The 17,874-nt window shown below is 42.2% G+C and overlaps 1 protein-coding gene and 1 pseudogene across 1 annotated transcript; both read right to left on the bottom strand.

Moving 5' to 3' along the window:
• Window positions 1-2,800: 2,800 nt before the first annotated feature.
• Window positions 2,801-3,769, bottom strand: LOC144693443 (G-protein coupled receptor 68-like). Its single transcript, XM_078563315.1, has one exon. The coding sequence runs from the start codon at window positions 3,767-3,769 to the stop codon at window positions 2,849-2,851; it is 921 nt and encodes a 306-aa protein (XP_078419441.1). The 3' UTR covers window positions 2,801-2,848.
• Window positions 3,770-9,335: 5,566 nt separating this feature from the next.
• Window positions 9,336-10,730, bottom strand: LOC144693442 (G-protein coupled receptor 68-like; annotated as a pseudogene).
• Between the last annotated feature and the right edge of the window lie 7,144 nt (window positions 10,731-17,874).

Genomic DNA, 17,874 nt, shown 5'->3' with positions numbered 1-17,874 from the left:
TCAATCTCTGCCTTAAACATATTCAATGACTGAGCCTCACAGCCCTCCAGGGTTGACAGTTCCAAAGACTCACCACCCAAAGATTCATTAGAACCTCCTTCTGTGAATTGGTGTCAAATTTTGTTTGATAACACTGCAGTGAAGCCCATTGGGATGTTTTCCAACGTGATAGGAACTATTTAAATGCAATCTGGGCACTTATAAAAACACAAGGTAATTGGGAAGCATTACTTGTGAAAGGGAGCTCATTTTTAACCAATTTATTAGAGCTCTATGAAGAGTAACATGTGCTGTGGATAGAGGGAAGCCTGTAGACATAGTGTACTTGGATTTCCAGAAGGCATTTGATATGGTGCCACACCATAGATTATTGCGGAAAATAAAAGCTGATGGTGTAGGGGGGAATATATTAGCCTGGATAGAACGTTGACTGGTTGGCAGAAAACCGACAGTATGTATTAATGGGCCTTTGTCTGATTGGCAGGATGTGATGAGTGGAGCCCTGCAGGGGTCTATGCTGGGGCCTCAACATTTTACAATTTATATCAATGACTTCGCTGAGGGGAGTGAAGGCATGGTAGCTACATTTGTAGATGACACAAAGATAGGTAGGAAACATTGTTGTGAAGAAGCAGACTTAAGGAATTTGCAGATGGATATAGATAAGCTGAGTGAGTTAGCAGAAACCTGGCAGATGGAGTATAATGTGGGAAAATGTGAAGTTGTTCACTTTGGCAGGAAGAATAAAAAAGCAGAGCATTACTTAAATGGGGAACAACTGCAGAATTCCAAGGTACAAAGAGATCTAGGTGTTCTCGTGCATGAGTCACAACAAGTTAGTATGCAGGTACAGCATGTAACTAAGAAGACTCATGGAATGCTATCCATTATTATGAGAGGATTTGAACATAAAAGTAAAGATGTTATACTTCGGTTATACAGGACATTGGTGATATCGCATCTAGAATACCGTGTGCAGTTTTGGTCTCCTCATGTAAGGAAGGATGTAAATGTGTTGGAGGTGGTTCAGAGGAGATTTACTAGATTGATACCTGGAATGAGCGGGCTGTCTTATGAGGACAGGTTGGTGTCATGGAACTATTAACGTATATAATATTTTGGAAAACATTTTTCTTTTAAAATAGAGGCTTAGTTTGCGGGCATGTCTTAATGGGATTAAAGCCAGCTAGTCTGGGTGCTTTGATATGTACTAGTTTTGATATGGAAGAGAGATAGTGTGCGTTTGCATTTTTTGAATAGAACTTTCAAGAAGTGGGGTGAAGATTGAAGCCGTTCTAGCACCTACCAAGCAATGTGTTTATGTTAGGGATAAAATTGGTACTATGAAAGGGGTTTCATTGTTAAAAGGTGAAGTTCAACGAGGTTGTTGATACAATGAGAATTAACATTCAATGGGGCTGGTAGGTATAACTTCAGTAGTTTTCGGGTATGCAGGGCAGAGGCAATGTAAGACCAAAAGGCAGCTGCAGGCCTCCAACTGGCTCCACAGTGAAAAGAACCTCATTTTGAATTCATAAGGTGAAAATGCTTTGCCTGTTGTTTGATTAAGTCTATGGGTTGCTGTTGCCTTAACAGATATTAGTTTGAGAATTTGTTAAAAATTGTGATAGTAGGAATTTGTAGCCACGTGTACATATATTTTAACCTATGTGAATTAATAAAATGTTTCATTTAGTTTAATGTAAAACCTCGAGAATTAGTGGTCTGATTCCTGAATTTAGAGTTGCATCTCAAACATAACACTTAAAATTATAGGTTATGACAGTTGTTTAAAGTTTCCCTCTGGGATTTTTTTGAAATAACTTCACTTTACCAACTGCATCGGTCATAAGAGTTGGCCAGACTGGGCTTCTTTCCACTGGAGTTCAGAAGAGTGAGGGATGACTTGATTGAAGTTTATAAGATCCTGAATGATATTGACTATGTTGACATGGAAATGATGTTACCCCTTGTGGGTGAGTCCAGAACTAGGGGGCACTGTTCTAAGATTAGGGGTCGCCCCTATAGGGCAGAGATAAGGAGAAACTTTGTCTCACATTGAGCTGTGTGACTTTCGAACTCTCTCGCCGGAATTTTCCCCTCATCAGTGCACGCGATCGGCGGGCCCAGAAGTGGGTGTGAAATGTGTTTCTGCCTGCGATTGCACCCCCCACCCCGCCCAGAGTGAAACGCGCCCGGAGAAAGGCTCAGCCCTGCCGTTGGGGGTGGGAAGAGGGTGCGGGTGAGAGCTTCCACTAAGCCCCCCTGAAGGCAGGTAGCTGCCTCAGGGAGTTGCAGACCTCCAGATAAGAAAATAAAGCACAACAAAGCGCTGCAAAAGATGACCATGCAGCACAATCAAGCACCTGAAAGCAGATCTCATAAAAGAACGGTCCCCAGATATTTAATTTTATTTTAAATTCTAACGGAGATTTCATCCCGTCCTTGGATGAGGTTTCATCAAATATGTAAAGCCCGCCTGGGCAATTGGCCGCTCCGCCAACCGTGAGGTTGGTCAGGCCACGAAGAATCGCTGCCAATTGGGCCGTTTCTGGCTCAGAAGGCAGTGGAAGCCATGTCACTTAATATCTATAAGGCAGAGGTAGATAGATTCCTGTTAGGTGAGGGAATCAAAGGTTATCGGGGGTAGATGGGTTTGGAGAACTCGAAACACAAACAGATCAGCCATGATCTCACTGAATGGCAGAGCAGGTTCGAGGGGCCACATGGCCTACTTCTACTCCTATTTCACATTTTTGCAACTAGACAAGTGAGGGAGAACGGCAAAGATAAATAAGCTTGAGAGACAGATTCAACATTATTTCTGGCTCGGGATTTCATCTTTGAACTATTTTCTCTTTCTGCAGGGAAGGAATTTTCGAACAGGATCCAGGAACCTGGTTAACCAGCCGTGTGAACTCGGACATATAAAACAGTACAAGATGGGATCGGCCACACAGTTTAAACTCATCAGCAGAACTCCAAAATGGTAAAGCTCAAAAACATTGTCAGCAAATTTACATTCATACTCGAATATTGTTCGAATCATTAGGAGAATGTGATAAGGAGCAAAGCAAACCCCCAGGAAAATGCTGATGGATGCAGACACCAATTTTTTTATTCTTAATTTCCACTCTCTTTCAAGCCCGTGGCTTTTGTGGATTACTGTCAGCACTTTAAAGTAAGAGTAAATTAATACAATCAAAGGGAGGAAGAACCCAATAGAGAGCTTGTAAATATTTAAATATCTGTCCTGCAACAGCATAGGATAATGTTCGAAACACAAGGTGTCATTCTCTTTGTCTTTACTGAGAACCTGGGAGTGTATGTAAAAGCTGCAAGCAAGAATCTCCTTGATCCAGATGAGAACACTGATGAACACTGCAGCCTTCCTGGTGTGGAAGAATTTAAATCTCAGAGGGTAGGCCACAGCGAGGAAGCGATTAATGGAGATGAAGCAGAGGAAGCCAATGCTGATGTAGATATTCTGGTAGAGGAACAGACCACTGAGTAGGCAGAGTGTCCGGGAGAGGACCCAGTCATCGTGCTGCAGCATATACTGAACCCAGAAGGGCAAGGAAATGAGATACAACAGGTCTGAGATGGTCAGATTACAGAGATAGATTCCCAGCTCGTTCCTCCGTCTGATCTGCAGGTAGCTGTGATACAGGGACAGGAGATTAGTCGGGAGGCCGATGATGAAGACAGCAATGTAGACCGAGGGAAACAGGATTTGGTGGATACTGTGGTCGATAGTACAGTTGGTCATTGTTCAACAGAAAAGTGGAACTGCCTTTTCTAATAAATATTCTTTGATCAGTTCCTGAGGACTGTGTCTGTGTGTGGTTATGATGTCTGTTTATTAATTCTTCTTTATTGAAAATGTTTCCCCTGCAGGAAGGAATTTATCCAACAGTAGAATCATTGAACTGAACAGCACAGGTAGAAGAGAAGGTAGATTTGTATCACTAAAGCATCTCTCATGCCCCAGAATGTCTCAAACCTCCTCACCATCAATAAAATACATTTTAAAGTACAACATTGTTAGTACAGGAACCAATTTGCATACAGCAAGCTCCAAAAAACAGCATGTCAGTAATGACCAGATAATGCATTTTGATTATGCTGGTTGAGGGAGAAATGTTGATCCAGGCCATTGAGGAGAATACTGCAATTTGATAATTTCAGACCTCTTGTAGCTCATCTGTTTACCCTTGTGGATCCAAGTGAGATTCAGTTGCATATATCATCATATCTTACAGCATAGAATGAGGCTATTCAGCCCATTATGCCTGTGGCCTTTGAAACAGCTATCCAATTAGACCCACTCCCCTCTGCTTTTCTGCCATAGTCCTGCAAATTTCTCCTTTTGAGTATTTATCCATTTCCCTATCGGAAGTTATTATTGATTCTGCTTCTACCACACTTGCAGGTAGCACATTTCAGTTCAGAACAATTCACTGCATAAAAATTCCCCACTGGTTTTTGGTAATTTGCTTTCGATCTGTATCCTCACATTAAACTCCCTTCTGTCACTGGAAATTGTTCCTCTATATTTACTCTGTCAAAATCGCTCATATTTCAAACACCTCTATGAAATCTCCCCTTATCCTTCTGTGCTCTAAAGAGAACCACACCAGCTTCTCTCTCAATATATGTAAAAAAAAACATACTAACCAGTGAAAGAAATCAATTGCTTGTAGTCTATAAGGAGCAGCACCAAATCCCGCAATCTGACTGATTGATTGAATTGTACACCTTGAAGTTTGCCGTCTCTTTTGGCTTGTTAGAGTTGGGTAGCACTGATGTTTTCTCCCTTAGGTTTACACTGGGTGCGATAGAACTGAGGCTGGGCTGGAGGGAGTGCAGTTACAACTCGAGGCTGGAAAAGGCTGGACTTGTGAATGCAAATAAGACAACATGAGCTGCAAAGTCCACGAGGTCAAAGGCAGAGAAACCATGGAGACAATCCATGGCAATATCTTGATGTCTCAAGCAATGCTAACATCCTGTGTTCAATGTGGAGCCCTTTGCAGTCACTATACTGAAAACACTACAATGCACTGAGCTCCATGGAGCACATAGAGGCATTGGAGGAGGTGCAAAATTACATTTACCGGGATGATACCAGGAATGAGAGGTTATTCCAATCAGGAAGGACTAAACATTTTGAGGTATTTCCTCAAGAAAAGACAAGGCTGAGGGGAAAGACAACCACATCCAAAACCACATGTACTTCCTGTTTTTGTTCTGCAATATTCACAATCTGAAGATCAATTTGTTCAAAGAAGAAGCATATTGCATTTGAAACATTCACTCAGTTTTTCTCTCCACAGAAGCTGCCAGACCTGCTGAGAATTTCCAGGACTTTGGGCTTTTATGTCAGATGGGCTGCATCTGTAGAATTGTGCTTATATTTTCTGTGTAATGACTTATGTTAACATTATCCATTTATAATCAGGGACTTTCTGGAGTTGCTGTGCCACATTTCTTTCGGCTGTTGGTCAACATTTTATTACATTACGAATCTGTTCTGCTATTCACTGAGATCATGAGATCATGGCTGTTCCGTATCCCAACTTCATCCGCCCACCTTGGCTCCATATCCTTTCATAACACTGGCTAATAGATCTATCGATCTGAGGATTATTATTGTGAATTGAGCTAGAATTTATTGCTTTGTGTGGGACAGAGTTCCAAACTCCTACCAGCCTTGGCGAAGACGCATTTGCTTCATCTCTCCTGATTGGTCTGGCTCTGGCCTTGTGGTTATCTGCTACTTTACCCACCCACAGACAATCTCTCTACGTCACCTACCGATTTCCTTCAAAATCCTTAAAGACTCCATAAAATTTCTCCTTAACCTTTTCTAATCCAGGGAATGCAAGTCTAGTTTATGTAAACACTCCTCAATTTACAGGCCTGTCTAAAAACAGGACAGTTATCAATGTGTCCCTGTGTAAATGGAATCTGCCAGATGTTGCAACGTAGCAGATTTGTTTTCTATTGGTGAAATCCAAACTCGGAAGCTCTTGAGATGTGAGGCGTGTGGATGGGATGATCCTCTGCTCTAAATGGCGACAACTGATAAATTTTCATCAGGCACTGTGCCTGGTTCCCCACCAACCCCCACCCATGAGCTTCTCCAGCGTCTGCGCACTGGCATCAGTTAGGTGCCAGTCTCTGCTCAGTCATTTAGTTCACAACAGTCTCCACAGAACCGTGTTGTGCCCTCCTTAGTGACCCCCAAGTGATGATCGTTGGCCCTATGCTGACTGTATTGCTCCCTGTTCCCGTCCCCACTGTACCCACTCCCCCAGCTGTACATTACCTCTGATTAGCTGGCACAGAGTGTGTGTGTTGGTGCACTGGGGTTGACAGGTCGTCCTTACCACATTGTGTAGCCTGGATATGTAAGAACACTGACTGAAAACCTTGCAACAATTTCCTGTCTTACTATTTCTTTGTAAAAGATGGCAGAGCTGAGAGAGTGATCTACGTAAGCACGGAACTCATTTTGCTCTAAGAGTTTAGTTAATCTCTCCTTCCTTTTCCACTCCAGAGGCAGTGACTACATGCATGAACATGTCTAAGCGAAAGAGAGATGGCTGTTAACATGCAGATGTGGTGGGTTAATTGGAGCTTGTTAACTGATCTACTGTTGTATATGGATATATACTGAGTGAGTGAGCCAATATTAATTTTTGCTGTGTAATTTCAGTTAACCTGGTTAGATTATTTTCAGTGCTTTTTATACTTTTGTCTTTGCGAAAGGTTTTCTCTATCTGAGCCTCTCTGATTAATATTAATGGTTCTCACAATCTACCGAGAGAATGAATCAAATGGTGAGACTCTGTAGATTCATGGGGCTGAATTTTCTGTTTGTCCCGGCGTGCGTCCCGATGTCACCGCGCGTCATTCCGATCTTTCATTCGGCGGGAGTCCACTGCGCGCCTGTTGAACTGTCAAAGGCCTGTTAAGGCCATTATTAAACTAATTAAACAATTTGACAGGGCTGCCTGTCCAACCTTAAGGTTGTCGGGCAGATGAAGAGCCCAGGCGGCCTTCGCATCCATGGGCGGGATGAGGTTTCATCAAGGATTTATAAAATTAATAAATATTTATTAAACATTTGATAAACATGTCCCAGCCCATGTGACACTGTCACATGAGGGGACAGGTGTAAATGATTTTTAACTTGTTTTATATTGAGGTTTGAACTTGAACTTAAAATCCCTGGTCAGAAAATAGTAAATATTGTGGCATTCTGTTCAACTGCTTGGGATTTTGATCATTATTTGAGTTCAATATGCCAACAACAATATCAATAACTTGCACTTATATAGCACTTCTCATGAGCAAAGCGACCAAAGTTTAAACCTTTTTCTTCTAAAACACTCACTCAGTTTTACAGTTCGTTTTGACCTGCGAATTACAACAGAACAAACTGATGACTCAGTCAAAACATTGTTCTATTTAATAGAGTTAGCTTATTTGTATGCACAATTACAGATTCAAAATAGATGAGGCAAATGGAAATTAATAAAATTTCAAATCTGCTTTGTTATTCTACTCCCAGCAAGTTAATACTTCTAAAATATATAGCACCAGGATGCTCAAACATGTCACCAGTATTAGTCATACAATCACCCCAAAGTGGGTAGCTCATGTTGATTGCAGATCTGCATCCAACCCAATGTCAGGAATCTTCCTGTTGGCTGCAGGAAAGGTTTCTGGTGTTTCTAATCTCTTACACCCAGTTTTAGAGGTAGACCTGAGTTGTCTCACTGACAGGGCCATACTGCCCTATGAATTTCTGTTTAAAACACAGTGTCCAAGCATATGATGAGCTCTTTGTTGAGACCATAGGGTTTGAACCCACCCCAAATTTGTCAGTCTTTCTCTGACTATCTTTCAGTAATTTCCCCATCACATAAAGTACAGTATTTGTTCATTTTCCCTCACACCATTTTCTATTCTGTCATTTAATGCTTATTTCCAAACAACGTACCCAGGAATGTTTGATATGAAAGGAGAATTGTAAATCTAAGCTGTTTGAAAATGTATTGATATATTGAAGTACCTTGGAGTGCCACATACTGCATTCAAAGAAATTAAACAGTATTGCACTTTATGTCACATCAAATTGGAACTGTTATGCAATTTATATCAATACATTTTATGAATAAAGTTTATTTTTTGAAAACAAATACAAAAAACAAAGTTTCTAATCTCTTACACCCATTTTTAAAGGGAGACCCGAGTTGTCTCACTGACAGGGCCATATTGCCCTATGAACCTTCTGCTGAAAACACAATGTCCAATCATATGATGAGCTCTTTGTTGAAACTATATGGTTTGAACCCACCCCAAATTTGTCTGTCTTTCTCTAACTATCTTTCAGTAACTTTCCCATCACATGAAGCCCCTTGCAATCCAGATAAATCTGTTCATAGAAGAGGGCAAAAGTACACTCAGACCATCTCCAAGGTCTATCCCTGATTGATCCACATCCCAATGTCTCTCTTCACCATCACTATCTCTTCTTCCCGATAGCATTGTTTAGTGTCACAGTTCAGCAGGTTTATTTTTAAGCAGCTGAGAACAAGCATTTGTCCCCTTACTACTCTTCAGTTTTTAATGCATGCTGGTTAAAATGGTCAAGCTTCTGTACTCAGTTTGTTTAAAGGTTCCTTTTATGTCCGACACCAGGCATTTCACAAGAGTGATTATCAAACAAGATTTGACAGTGTGGGAAGGGATAATGCTGCTTCATTGGACACAGTATTGTGTGATTATTGTGTGATTATTTGTTATTATTTGTTATGGATCATGTTGCTGTTTGTGGAAGTTTGCTGTGCTCATATTGGCAACCATGTTTCCTAGAGTACGGCAGTAAATACACTTCAAAATTACTTCATCAGCTGTAAAGAACTTTGGCACTTCCTGAAATTGTGATAGGTGCTTTAGAAATGTAATCTCTTTCTTTGTTTCCTTGTTTAATCTAAGCTTGGTGCAAGTACTTTTAACTTTGTTCAGTTATCTGAAGAGTAACGAGGTCCGATTCTGTCCTGTTCATTATTTCTGAACATCTCACCTCGATGCTGAGGTTTATGAACACACAGGATACAGAACAGAGTCTTTCGCAACTCCTGACACTGAATGAAATATGTGAGCAGGAAAACTAGAAGGCGGATTGGAAAGTCACAAAACTGTTGAAGCCTTTTAGAACCTTATCCTGTAGTTGATAAATTCTGCAGGTAAATGCTCCCAACACTTTTCGGAGTGGGGAGTGTGTCTCAATGCACACAATGTACTCACTGGCCAGACTGAAGCTAAACCTCGCTTGAGGATTGTGTGGTTGGACTTTATCAGAGAGGTGTCAGTCCCTACAGCTGTCAGAATAGGGAGCTTCATACTCAGTGTTGCCCCATTGTTTGACTCCCCATCACCTTGTCTATCTAAGTATGGGTCGTAGAGACATTAATATTGAGGGGAGTCCAACCAGGATTAAAATGTTTCAATAATTTCATGCCAAACAGCTCAGGAACGACAATGGAATGATCTTGGGATCAGGCAGCAAGGGAGGGGTGAAAATGTTTTGAGAGAACACAAAACGGACAATAGCAAATTAGCAGCTTCACTGCTATTTCTACCCCAAAATCTAGACCAATAATATCTCCTTCTGTGACTTGGTATCAAATTTTGTTTGACAATGCTGCAGTCAAGCGGCATGGGAAGGAGAATGGTAAGGAAAAACGAGCTTGAGGACAGTATCGGAATTATTTCAAACTGGGCCTTTCATATGCGGTTTGTTTTCTCGTTCTGCAAGGAATGAGATTTGTAACAGGATCCAGGAACCTGGTTAACCAGCCGTGTGAACTCGGAGATATAAAACAGTACAAGATGGGATCAGCCACACAGTTTAAACTCATCAGCAGAACTCCAAAATGGTAAAGCTCAAAAACATTGTCAGCAAATTTACATTCATACTTGAATATTGTTCGAATCATCAGGAGAATGTGATAAGGAGCAAAGCAAACCAGGAAAATGATGATGGATGCAGAAACCAATTTTTTTATTCTTAATTTCCTCTCTCCTTGAAGCCCACGGACCTTATGGACAACTGTCAGCACTTTATAGTAAGCGTAAATGAATAAAATCAAAGGGAGGAAGAACCCAATAGAGAGCTTGTAAATATTTAAATATCTGTCTTCCGACTGCATAGGATAATGTTCGAAACACAAGGTGTCATTCTCATTGTCTTTACTGAGAACCTGGGAGTGTATGTAAAAGCCGCAAGCAGGAATCTCCTTGATCCAGATGAGAACACTGATGAACACTGCAGCCTTCCTGGTGTGGAAGAATTTAAATTTCAGAGGGTAGGCCACAGCGAGTAAGCGATTAATGGAGATGAAGCAGAGGAAGCCAATGCTGATGTAGATATTCTGGTAGAGGAGCAGACCACTGAGTATGCAGAGTGCTCGGGAGAGGACCCAGTCATCGTGCTGCAGCATATACTGAACCCAGAAGGGCATGGAAATGAGATACAACAGGTCTCAGATGGTCAGATTACAGAGATAGACTCCCAGCTCGTTCCTCCGTCTGATCTGCAGGTAGCTGTGATACAGGGACAGGAGATTAGTCGGGGGTCCGATGATGAAGACAGCAATGTAGACTGTGGGAAACAGCATTTGGTGGATACTGTGGTCGATAGTACAGTTGGTCATCGTTCAACACAAAACTGGAACTTTTCATCAGGTGAGTATATTTCTCACGCTCCTCTGAGATGCAGCATTTGTGATTTCAAACCATTTAATATTTTATATTTAATTCTTTTTTGCTGAAACTTGTCTCCCTAAGGTAAAAGCAGAGAGGTTATGAAACAATATAGTCATGGAACTTTAATGCACAGAAGGAGGCCATTTGGCCCGTTGTTTCAGTGTCAGCTCTCGAAAGGATCCATCCAACCTGTCCCCTACACCTGCCCATTCCCCGATACTATTTCAATTTTTAAAACATATTTATACTTGTTGCATTTCTGGTATTTTTGTGTTCAAGTCTCAGCCTTCTGACTCTCTGCTGGGAGGTTTTATGCCTCACTGACAACCCTCTGAGTTAAAAATACTCTTAATGTCTCCATTAGTGCAATTTTTCTATTATTCATTATTGAATGTGGCTGTCGCTTGCAAGGGCAGCATTTATAGCCCATCCCTAATTGTCAGTGAGAAGGTGGTGTTGAGCTGCTTTCTTGAACCGCTGCAGTCTATGTGGTGAAGGTACACCCATCAGTGCTGTTAGAGAGGGAGACCAGGATTTTGACAGTGGGGGAATGGCAATGTATTTCCAAATCAGGATGGTGACTGCATTGGAGGAGAATATGCAGGTGGTGACGTTCGCATGCACCTGCTGCCCTGGCCCTTCTAGATCAGGCTTGTCCAACCCACTGCCCACAGCCCCAATCCGGCCCGACATGCCTCTCTATCAGGCCTGCAGACTCCCCCCTGATGTAAATACAGGTAAGTGGAAGTGACAGATCTGCAAGAAGCTACTCCTAAAATCCCTGGCCATTTCTCTCCCGCGTTTGCTGCTGATTAGCTCACCAGAGCACTTCAGAGGAACAGTCTGTAATTGGAGCAGCAGTGACCAGTGTAAAGGTGAGTGCCCATGGTGAGCTCTCTCTCCATCTTTGTCTGCACTCTCTATCTCACCCGCCCACCCAGGCACTGCCCCTAAAGGAGCACAGTGGTCAAGATGGTGGAGCGGGCAGGGGCGGCCACAAGAAACAGCAGTTGTAGCAACAGTGCCCACCCAGCTCCCCCCCACCACCCCACCCGGGGCAGAAGGAGTCTCAGACAGGGCGGAATGAGAAAGTTCATTTTGGCACCTTCATAACTAGGCTAAGTTCCTCCTTAGCGGCAAAATGTCCAAACCTTGCAGGCCTGGGGGTGTAGTGACTGAGTCTGTGAGTGTGTGTGCCTGCCTGCCTACATATGTGTGTATGAGAGAGAGTGAATGTGTGTTTGTGTGTGCGCGTGTGTGTGTAAGTGTATAAGAGGTCGAACCCTGAGACTGTGAGTGAGCTGGGCACAGACGCCTTTCTCCTCTTCCTCCTTCCTCCCCTAAAACCTATCAAAAAAGCCGGCCAGAAGAGGAGGAAACCCCAGGCTGAAAGGCACCGCATTTCCGACCCTGACTTTCGAATGGATCCTGCCAAGGCCAGCTCAGAATTTGTGCCACCAGAGGCGAACACAAGGTCAGTGTTAGTTAAAATCAACTCCTTAGCTTGGCCCAGACCACTCCCCCTTCCCTGGTGACCAGCGCTTGGAGCCAAATCTCTCTCCTCCTGGCTCTGCTTCCGAAGCAAAGAAGGCAAAAAAGGTTTTATCAGTTAGCCTTGCTGCTTGGCACTTTGTAATGGTCTGTCTTATTAATTACTTCTTTTTAATTATCAATTTATTGCTTTGACATTGTCCTGTTTCTAAATTAACGTTCAACGTTGCGCCAAACCTCATTTTTCCAAAATTTGATCATTGGCCCCTTGAGTGAGAAAAAAAATTGAAATCTGACCCCTCACGCGAAAAGGTCGGATACCCCTGTTCTAGCTGGTAAATGTCCGGCTTTGGGAGGTGTGAAGACATGTCAAGGTACAGTGCACCCTGTGGATGGTGCACACTCCTGCCGCAAAGCACCAGTGTTGGATCACTCTGTTAATGAATAACATGCCAGATCAAATGGGCTGAATTTTTTTTATTCATTCAAAGGATGTGGGCTTCTCTGCCTGGGCCTATTGCCCATCCCTAATTGCCCCTTGAGAAGGTGGTGGTGAGCTGCCTTCTTGAACCGCTGCAGCCCATGTGGTGTAGGTAGACCCACAGTGCTGTTAGGGAGGGAGTTCTAGGGTTTTGATCCAGCGGCAGTGCGGGAACGGCGATATATTTCCAAGTCAGGATGGTGAGTGACTTGGAGGGGAGCGTCCAGGTGGTGGTGTTTCCATGTGTCTGCTGCACTTGTCCTTCTAGATGGTAGCAGTCGTGGATTTGGAAGGAGCCTTGGTGAGTTCTTGCAATGCATCTTGTAGATGGTACATACTGCTGCCACTGTGTGTCGGTGGTGGAGGGAGTGAATGTTTGTGGGAGGGATGCCAATCAAGCGGGCTGCTTTGTCCCGGATGGTGTCGAGCTTCTTGAATGTTGTGGGAGCTGCACTCATCCAGGCAAGGGGAGAGTATTCCATTACACTCCTGACATGTGCCTTGTAGATGGTGGGCAGGCTTTAGGGAATCAGGAGGTGAGTTACTTGCCACAGGATTCCTAGCCTCTGACCTGCTCTTATATCCAGGGTATTTATATGGCTAGTGTAAAGGAAATATCTTTTTTTTTTCCCTTAGTATTACTGTGGGATACTTAAAGCAGGCTTATGGGGACTGTGGTGTGTGTGTGTGTGTGACTAATTTAATTAAACTAAAGATGGTCAGGCTGCAAGGTTTGAATCATCAAAGGTGTTAAAGTGTAAAAGCAGGCATTTTGAAATGGAGATGGGTGGGTTAAGATGATGAAGTCCCATTAGATGCGGTGTGAATGAAATTTGCATCTGTAAATAAGTTGAGAGGTTGTTTGATTTTCAAAGGGACATGATAAGATATTTTACAACTGGCAAAATTAATCAGGCAAAGTCACTAAGTTTATTTTCCTGAAAGTGCCGGCCATAACAACAGCATTAAATATTTTTATATTCTGGGAAAAGGAACTTCCAAAGCAAGGGTGAAACAATGGGATTTATAGATCAAAAGGGAGAAAATGTATTGAAAGAAAGATGGAAAGCTGTATGGGGTGGCCGTGTGAGATCTTGGAAAGATGGACTGTGTGAAACAGACCTGTGAAAAACAACCTCTAACCACCCCAGAGAAGTGTTGGCTTGTTTCAGGGAGCAGGTTTTGTTAAAAGGCTTGGGATTCGAGTGTCGAGTGAGAGGGAAAAAGAAACCGTGAAATACCTCCCTTATAGGAACAGTGGATGCCTTGAGGTAATATTACTAGATGTTTTATAGATTAAGAGTCTATTTGGATTGTTGACAAAAAGGGTGTTTATTTTGAAGTCTAGTTAAGTAGAAATATTTTTGGGAACTGTTATAAGGCTAAGTTTAACTGTGTAACTGTAATCGTGTGTGTTTAACTTTTTATTTTCATTTGTTAATAAATGTTTTAATTTAATCTTTAAAATCTCCAAAGGTGGTAGTGGGCTCTTTACTTCTGACGTCAATGCACAACAGTTTCCATAATAAATACAAATTGGTAAATTGTTGTGATAGCTTGGCCACGTTTCCCTTTGGGACTTGGTCAGTCTAGCAAATACCACCTGCCATATCACAACACTAGTCCTGTTCAGTTTCTGCTCAATGGTAACCCCCAGGATGTTGAGACGGGAGTATTCAGCAATGTTAATTTCCATTGAATGTCATGAGGCTATGGTTAATTTCTCTCTTGTCAGAGATTGTTATTGCCTAACACTTGTGTGACACAAATGTTACTTTCCACTTGTTAGCCCAAGCCTGGATATTGTCCAGGTCTTGCTACATTTGGACATGGACTGTTCAGCATCTGAGGAGTCACAAATGGTGCTGAACATTGTGTAATCACCAGCAAACATTGATTAAGCAGCTGAAGATGGTTGGGCCTAGGACACTAACCTGAGGAACTCCTGTTGTTATGTCCTGGAGCTGAGATGACTGGCCTCCAACAACCACAACCATCTTCCTTTGTGCTAGGTATGACTCCAACCAGTGGAGAGTTTTCCCCCTGAGTCTCATTGACTCCAGTTTTGCTAGGGCTTCTTGATGCCACACTTGATCAAATGCTGCCTTGATGTCAAGGGCAGTCACTCTCACCTCACCTCGGCAGTTCAGCTCTTTTGTTGATGTTTGAACCAGGGCTTTAATGAGGTCAGGAGCTGAGTGGCCCTGGCTGGACTCCAACTGAGCGTTAGTGTGCAGGTTTTTGCTAAGCAAGTACCACTTGATGGCGCTGTTGATGACCCCTTCCATCACTTTACTGATGATCGAGAGTAGACTGGGGGGTGGTGTAAAGAAATTTTTTTTTTTCCAATTTTACTGTGGGATGCTGTGAAGCAGGTTTGTGGGGCTGTATTGTGTGTGTGTGTGTGTGTGTGTGTGTGTGAGTGAATAATGTATTTGGACTGAAGACAGTCAGACTGCAAGGATTAAATCATTAGATACATTTAAAGTGGTGATGAACGAGCTAAGATGGGCTACCTATAGATACAGCATGAATAGGAATTAGGAGATAAATGAGGAGTGAAATTTCATTATTGAATTTCAAAGAGAGAAGAAAGGAAGTTTTACAACTGGCAGAGATCATAGCTAATTAAATAATGCAAAGTTATTAAGTTTATTTTTCCCAAACATAGTGGCCATAAAGACAACATGAAAGATTTTTAGATTCTGAGAAAGATAACTATCAAAAGAAAGTTAAGTATAATGGGCAAAGATGAGAGGGGAAAAATATACTTAAGGAAAGATTGAAAGCTGTGTGCTGTGTGTGCACAGTCCTGTGAAGGAAGCAGCTTCTAGCCACCACTGAGAAATATCTGGTTCTTCCAGAAAGCAAGGTTTTGTTACAAGCCTCGTATTTCCATTGTTGAGTGAGAGGGAGGGAGAAGCTTGTGAAATACCTCCCTTATAGCAAGTGTATGCCTTGAGGTAATATTACTGGATGTTGTATAGATTAAGAACCTATAGAGACTGTCTCCTAGAAAAGAGTGTTTATTTGTGAGCCTAGATAAGTAGAAATCTTGTGGGAAATGTTATATGACTAAATTTAACTGTGTATTTTGTGTGTGTGTGTGTGAGAGTGAATAATTTAATTAGACTGAAGACAGTCAGACTGCAAGGATTAAATCATTAGACACATTTGATGTGGTGATGAACGAGCTACGATGGGCTACCTATAGATACAGCATGCATAGGAATTAGGAGATAAATGAGGAGTGAATTTTAATTATTGAATTTCAAAGAGAGAAGAAAGTAAGTTTTACAACTAGCAGAGATCATAGCTAAATAAATAATGCGAAGTTATTAAGTTTATTTTTCCCAAACAAAGTGGCCATAAAGACAACATGAAAGATTTTTAGATTCTGAGAAAGATAACTTTCAAAAGAAAGTTAAGAACAATGGACAAAGATGAGAGGGGAAAAATATACTCAAGGAAAGATTGAAAGCTGTGTGCTGTGCGAGCTCAGTCCTGTGAAGGAAGCAGCTTCTAGCCACCCCTGAGAAATATCTGGTTCTTCCAGAAAGCAAGGTTTTTTTTACAAGCCTTATATTTCCATTGTTGAGTGAGAGGGAGGGAGAAGCTTGTGAAATACCTCCCTTATAGCAAGTTTATGCCTTGAGGTAATATTACTGGATGTTGTATAGATTAAGTATCTATAGGGACTGTTGCCTAGAAGAGGGTTGTTTATTTGTGAGCCTAACTAAGTAGAAATCTTGTGTGAAATGTTATAAGACTAAATTTAACTGTGTAACTGTAATTTTGTGTGTTTAAATATTCTTTTCTTTTGTTAATAAATGTTTTAATATTAAAAATCCCCAAAAGTGGTAGTGGAATCTTTACTTCTGACTTCAGTACACATACCTTCTCGTAATAAATGCAATTTGCAAAATTATTGATATAGCCTGACCAAGTTTCCCTTTGGGATTTGGTTAGCCCAGCAAATACCACCTGCCATATCATAACAGGCATTAATGGGATGGATTGGATTTGAAAACAAAAAGCTAAAAGCTACTGCGGATGCTGGAAATCCAAAACAAAATCAGAATTACCTGGAAAAACTCAGCAGGTCTGGCAGCATCGTTGGAGAAGAAAACAGTTGACGTTTCGAGTCCTCATGACCCTTCGGCAGAACTGAAGTATAGTTAGGAGAAAGGTGAAATATAAGCTGGTCTAAGGTGGGGGGCGGGGGGAGAGAGAACTTGAGGGTGGGGTGGTTGTAGGGATTCTGCTGCTGATGGCCTACAGCGCCTCATAGTCACCCAGTCTTTAGTTGCTAGATTTATTAGAAATCTATCCCATTTATCATGGTGGTAGGGCCACATAACACGATGGAGGATATCCTCAATGTGAAGAAGGGACTTTGTTTCCACAAGGAATGTGTGGTACTCCAGCAACAATACCACTACACCATCACCTCCCCCATTGTCCATAGTTCTGGAATGCCCATGCCTTATCCCTCACCCTGCCCCATTCGCCTATTACCTCTGTCCTTGCGCATTTCTCTCAGCTCGTTCCCCCAAGATATCTAATTTAAAGTTCTAATCCTTGTCATTAAATCTCTTCCTGGCCTCACCCCTCCCTTTCCCACCATCTTCCGGCAACACAACCCTAGTGCCGACTGAACTCGCCGTTCCTCCGACTGTGACCTCTTGTGTACTCACACCATCACTGGGAGCTCTGCTTTCAGATGTTAAGCTCCTGAACTCTTTGAATTCCTTCCCTAAAACCCTCTGTCTGCCTTCATTGACTTTAATGGAGAGTAAAACCAGGTGAAATGTTGAACCAGGGTTGTACAAAACTCCACCCGGTCAATTTCCCGCTGGTTGGGTTAGGGGGAAACCGACGCCTCTGCAGTTTACTAACTTTTGTAAAGAAACTTTTTAAAAGTCACTCAAACATTATTTCTCCAATTACTTTTTCTTCTCTCTGTCCCTTTGTGCCCAGCACTTGATTTCACCCCTGAGCTTCTCGAGAAATAGAGAAAAAAAATGGAACACCTACCTCTCCAAAATTGAGCGATTTGAACTTTGGGGAGGCTGCAAGACATCGACATTGGAAAGCAGGCACACATCCCCGTGTTCATT

The sequence above is a fragment of the Cetorhinus maximus genome, chromosome 18 (genome assembly GCF_964194155.1).
Source record: "Cetorhinus maximus chromosome 18, sCetMax3.hap1.1, whole genome shotgun sequence".
NCBI classification, from domain to species: Eukaryota; Metazoa; Chordata; class Chondrichthyes; order Lamniformes; family Cetorhinidae; genus Cetorhinus; species Cetorhinus maximus.
This window is presented reverse-complemented; position numbering and strand designations above follow the sequence as displayed.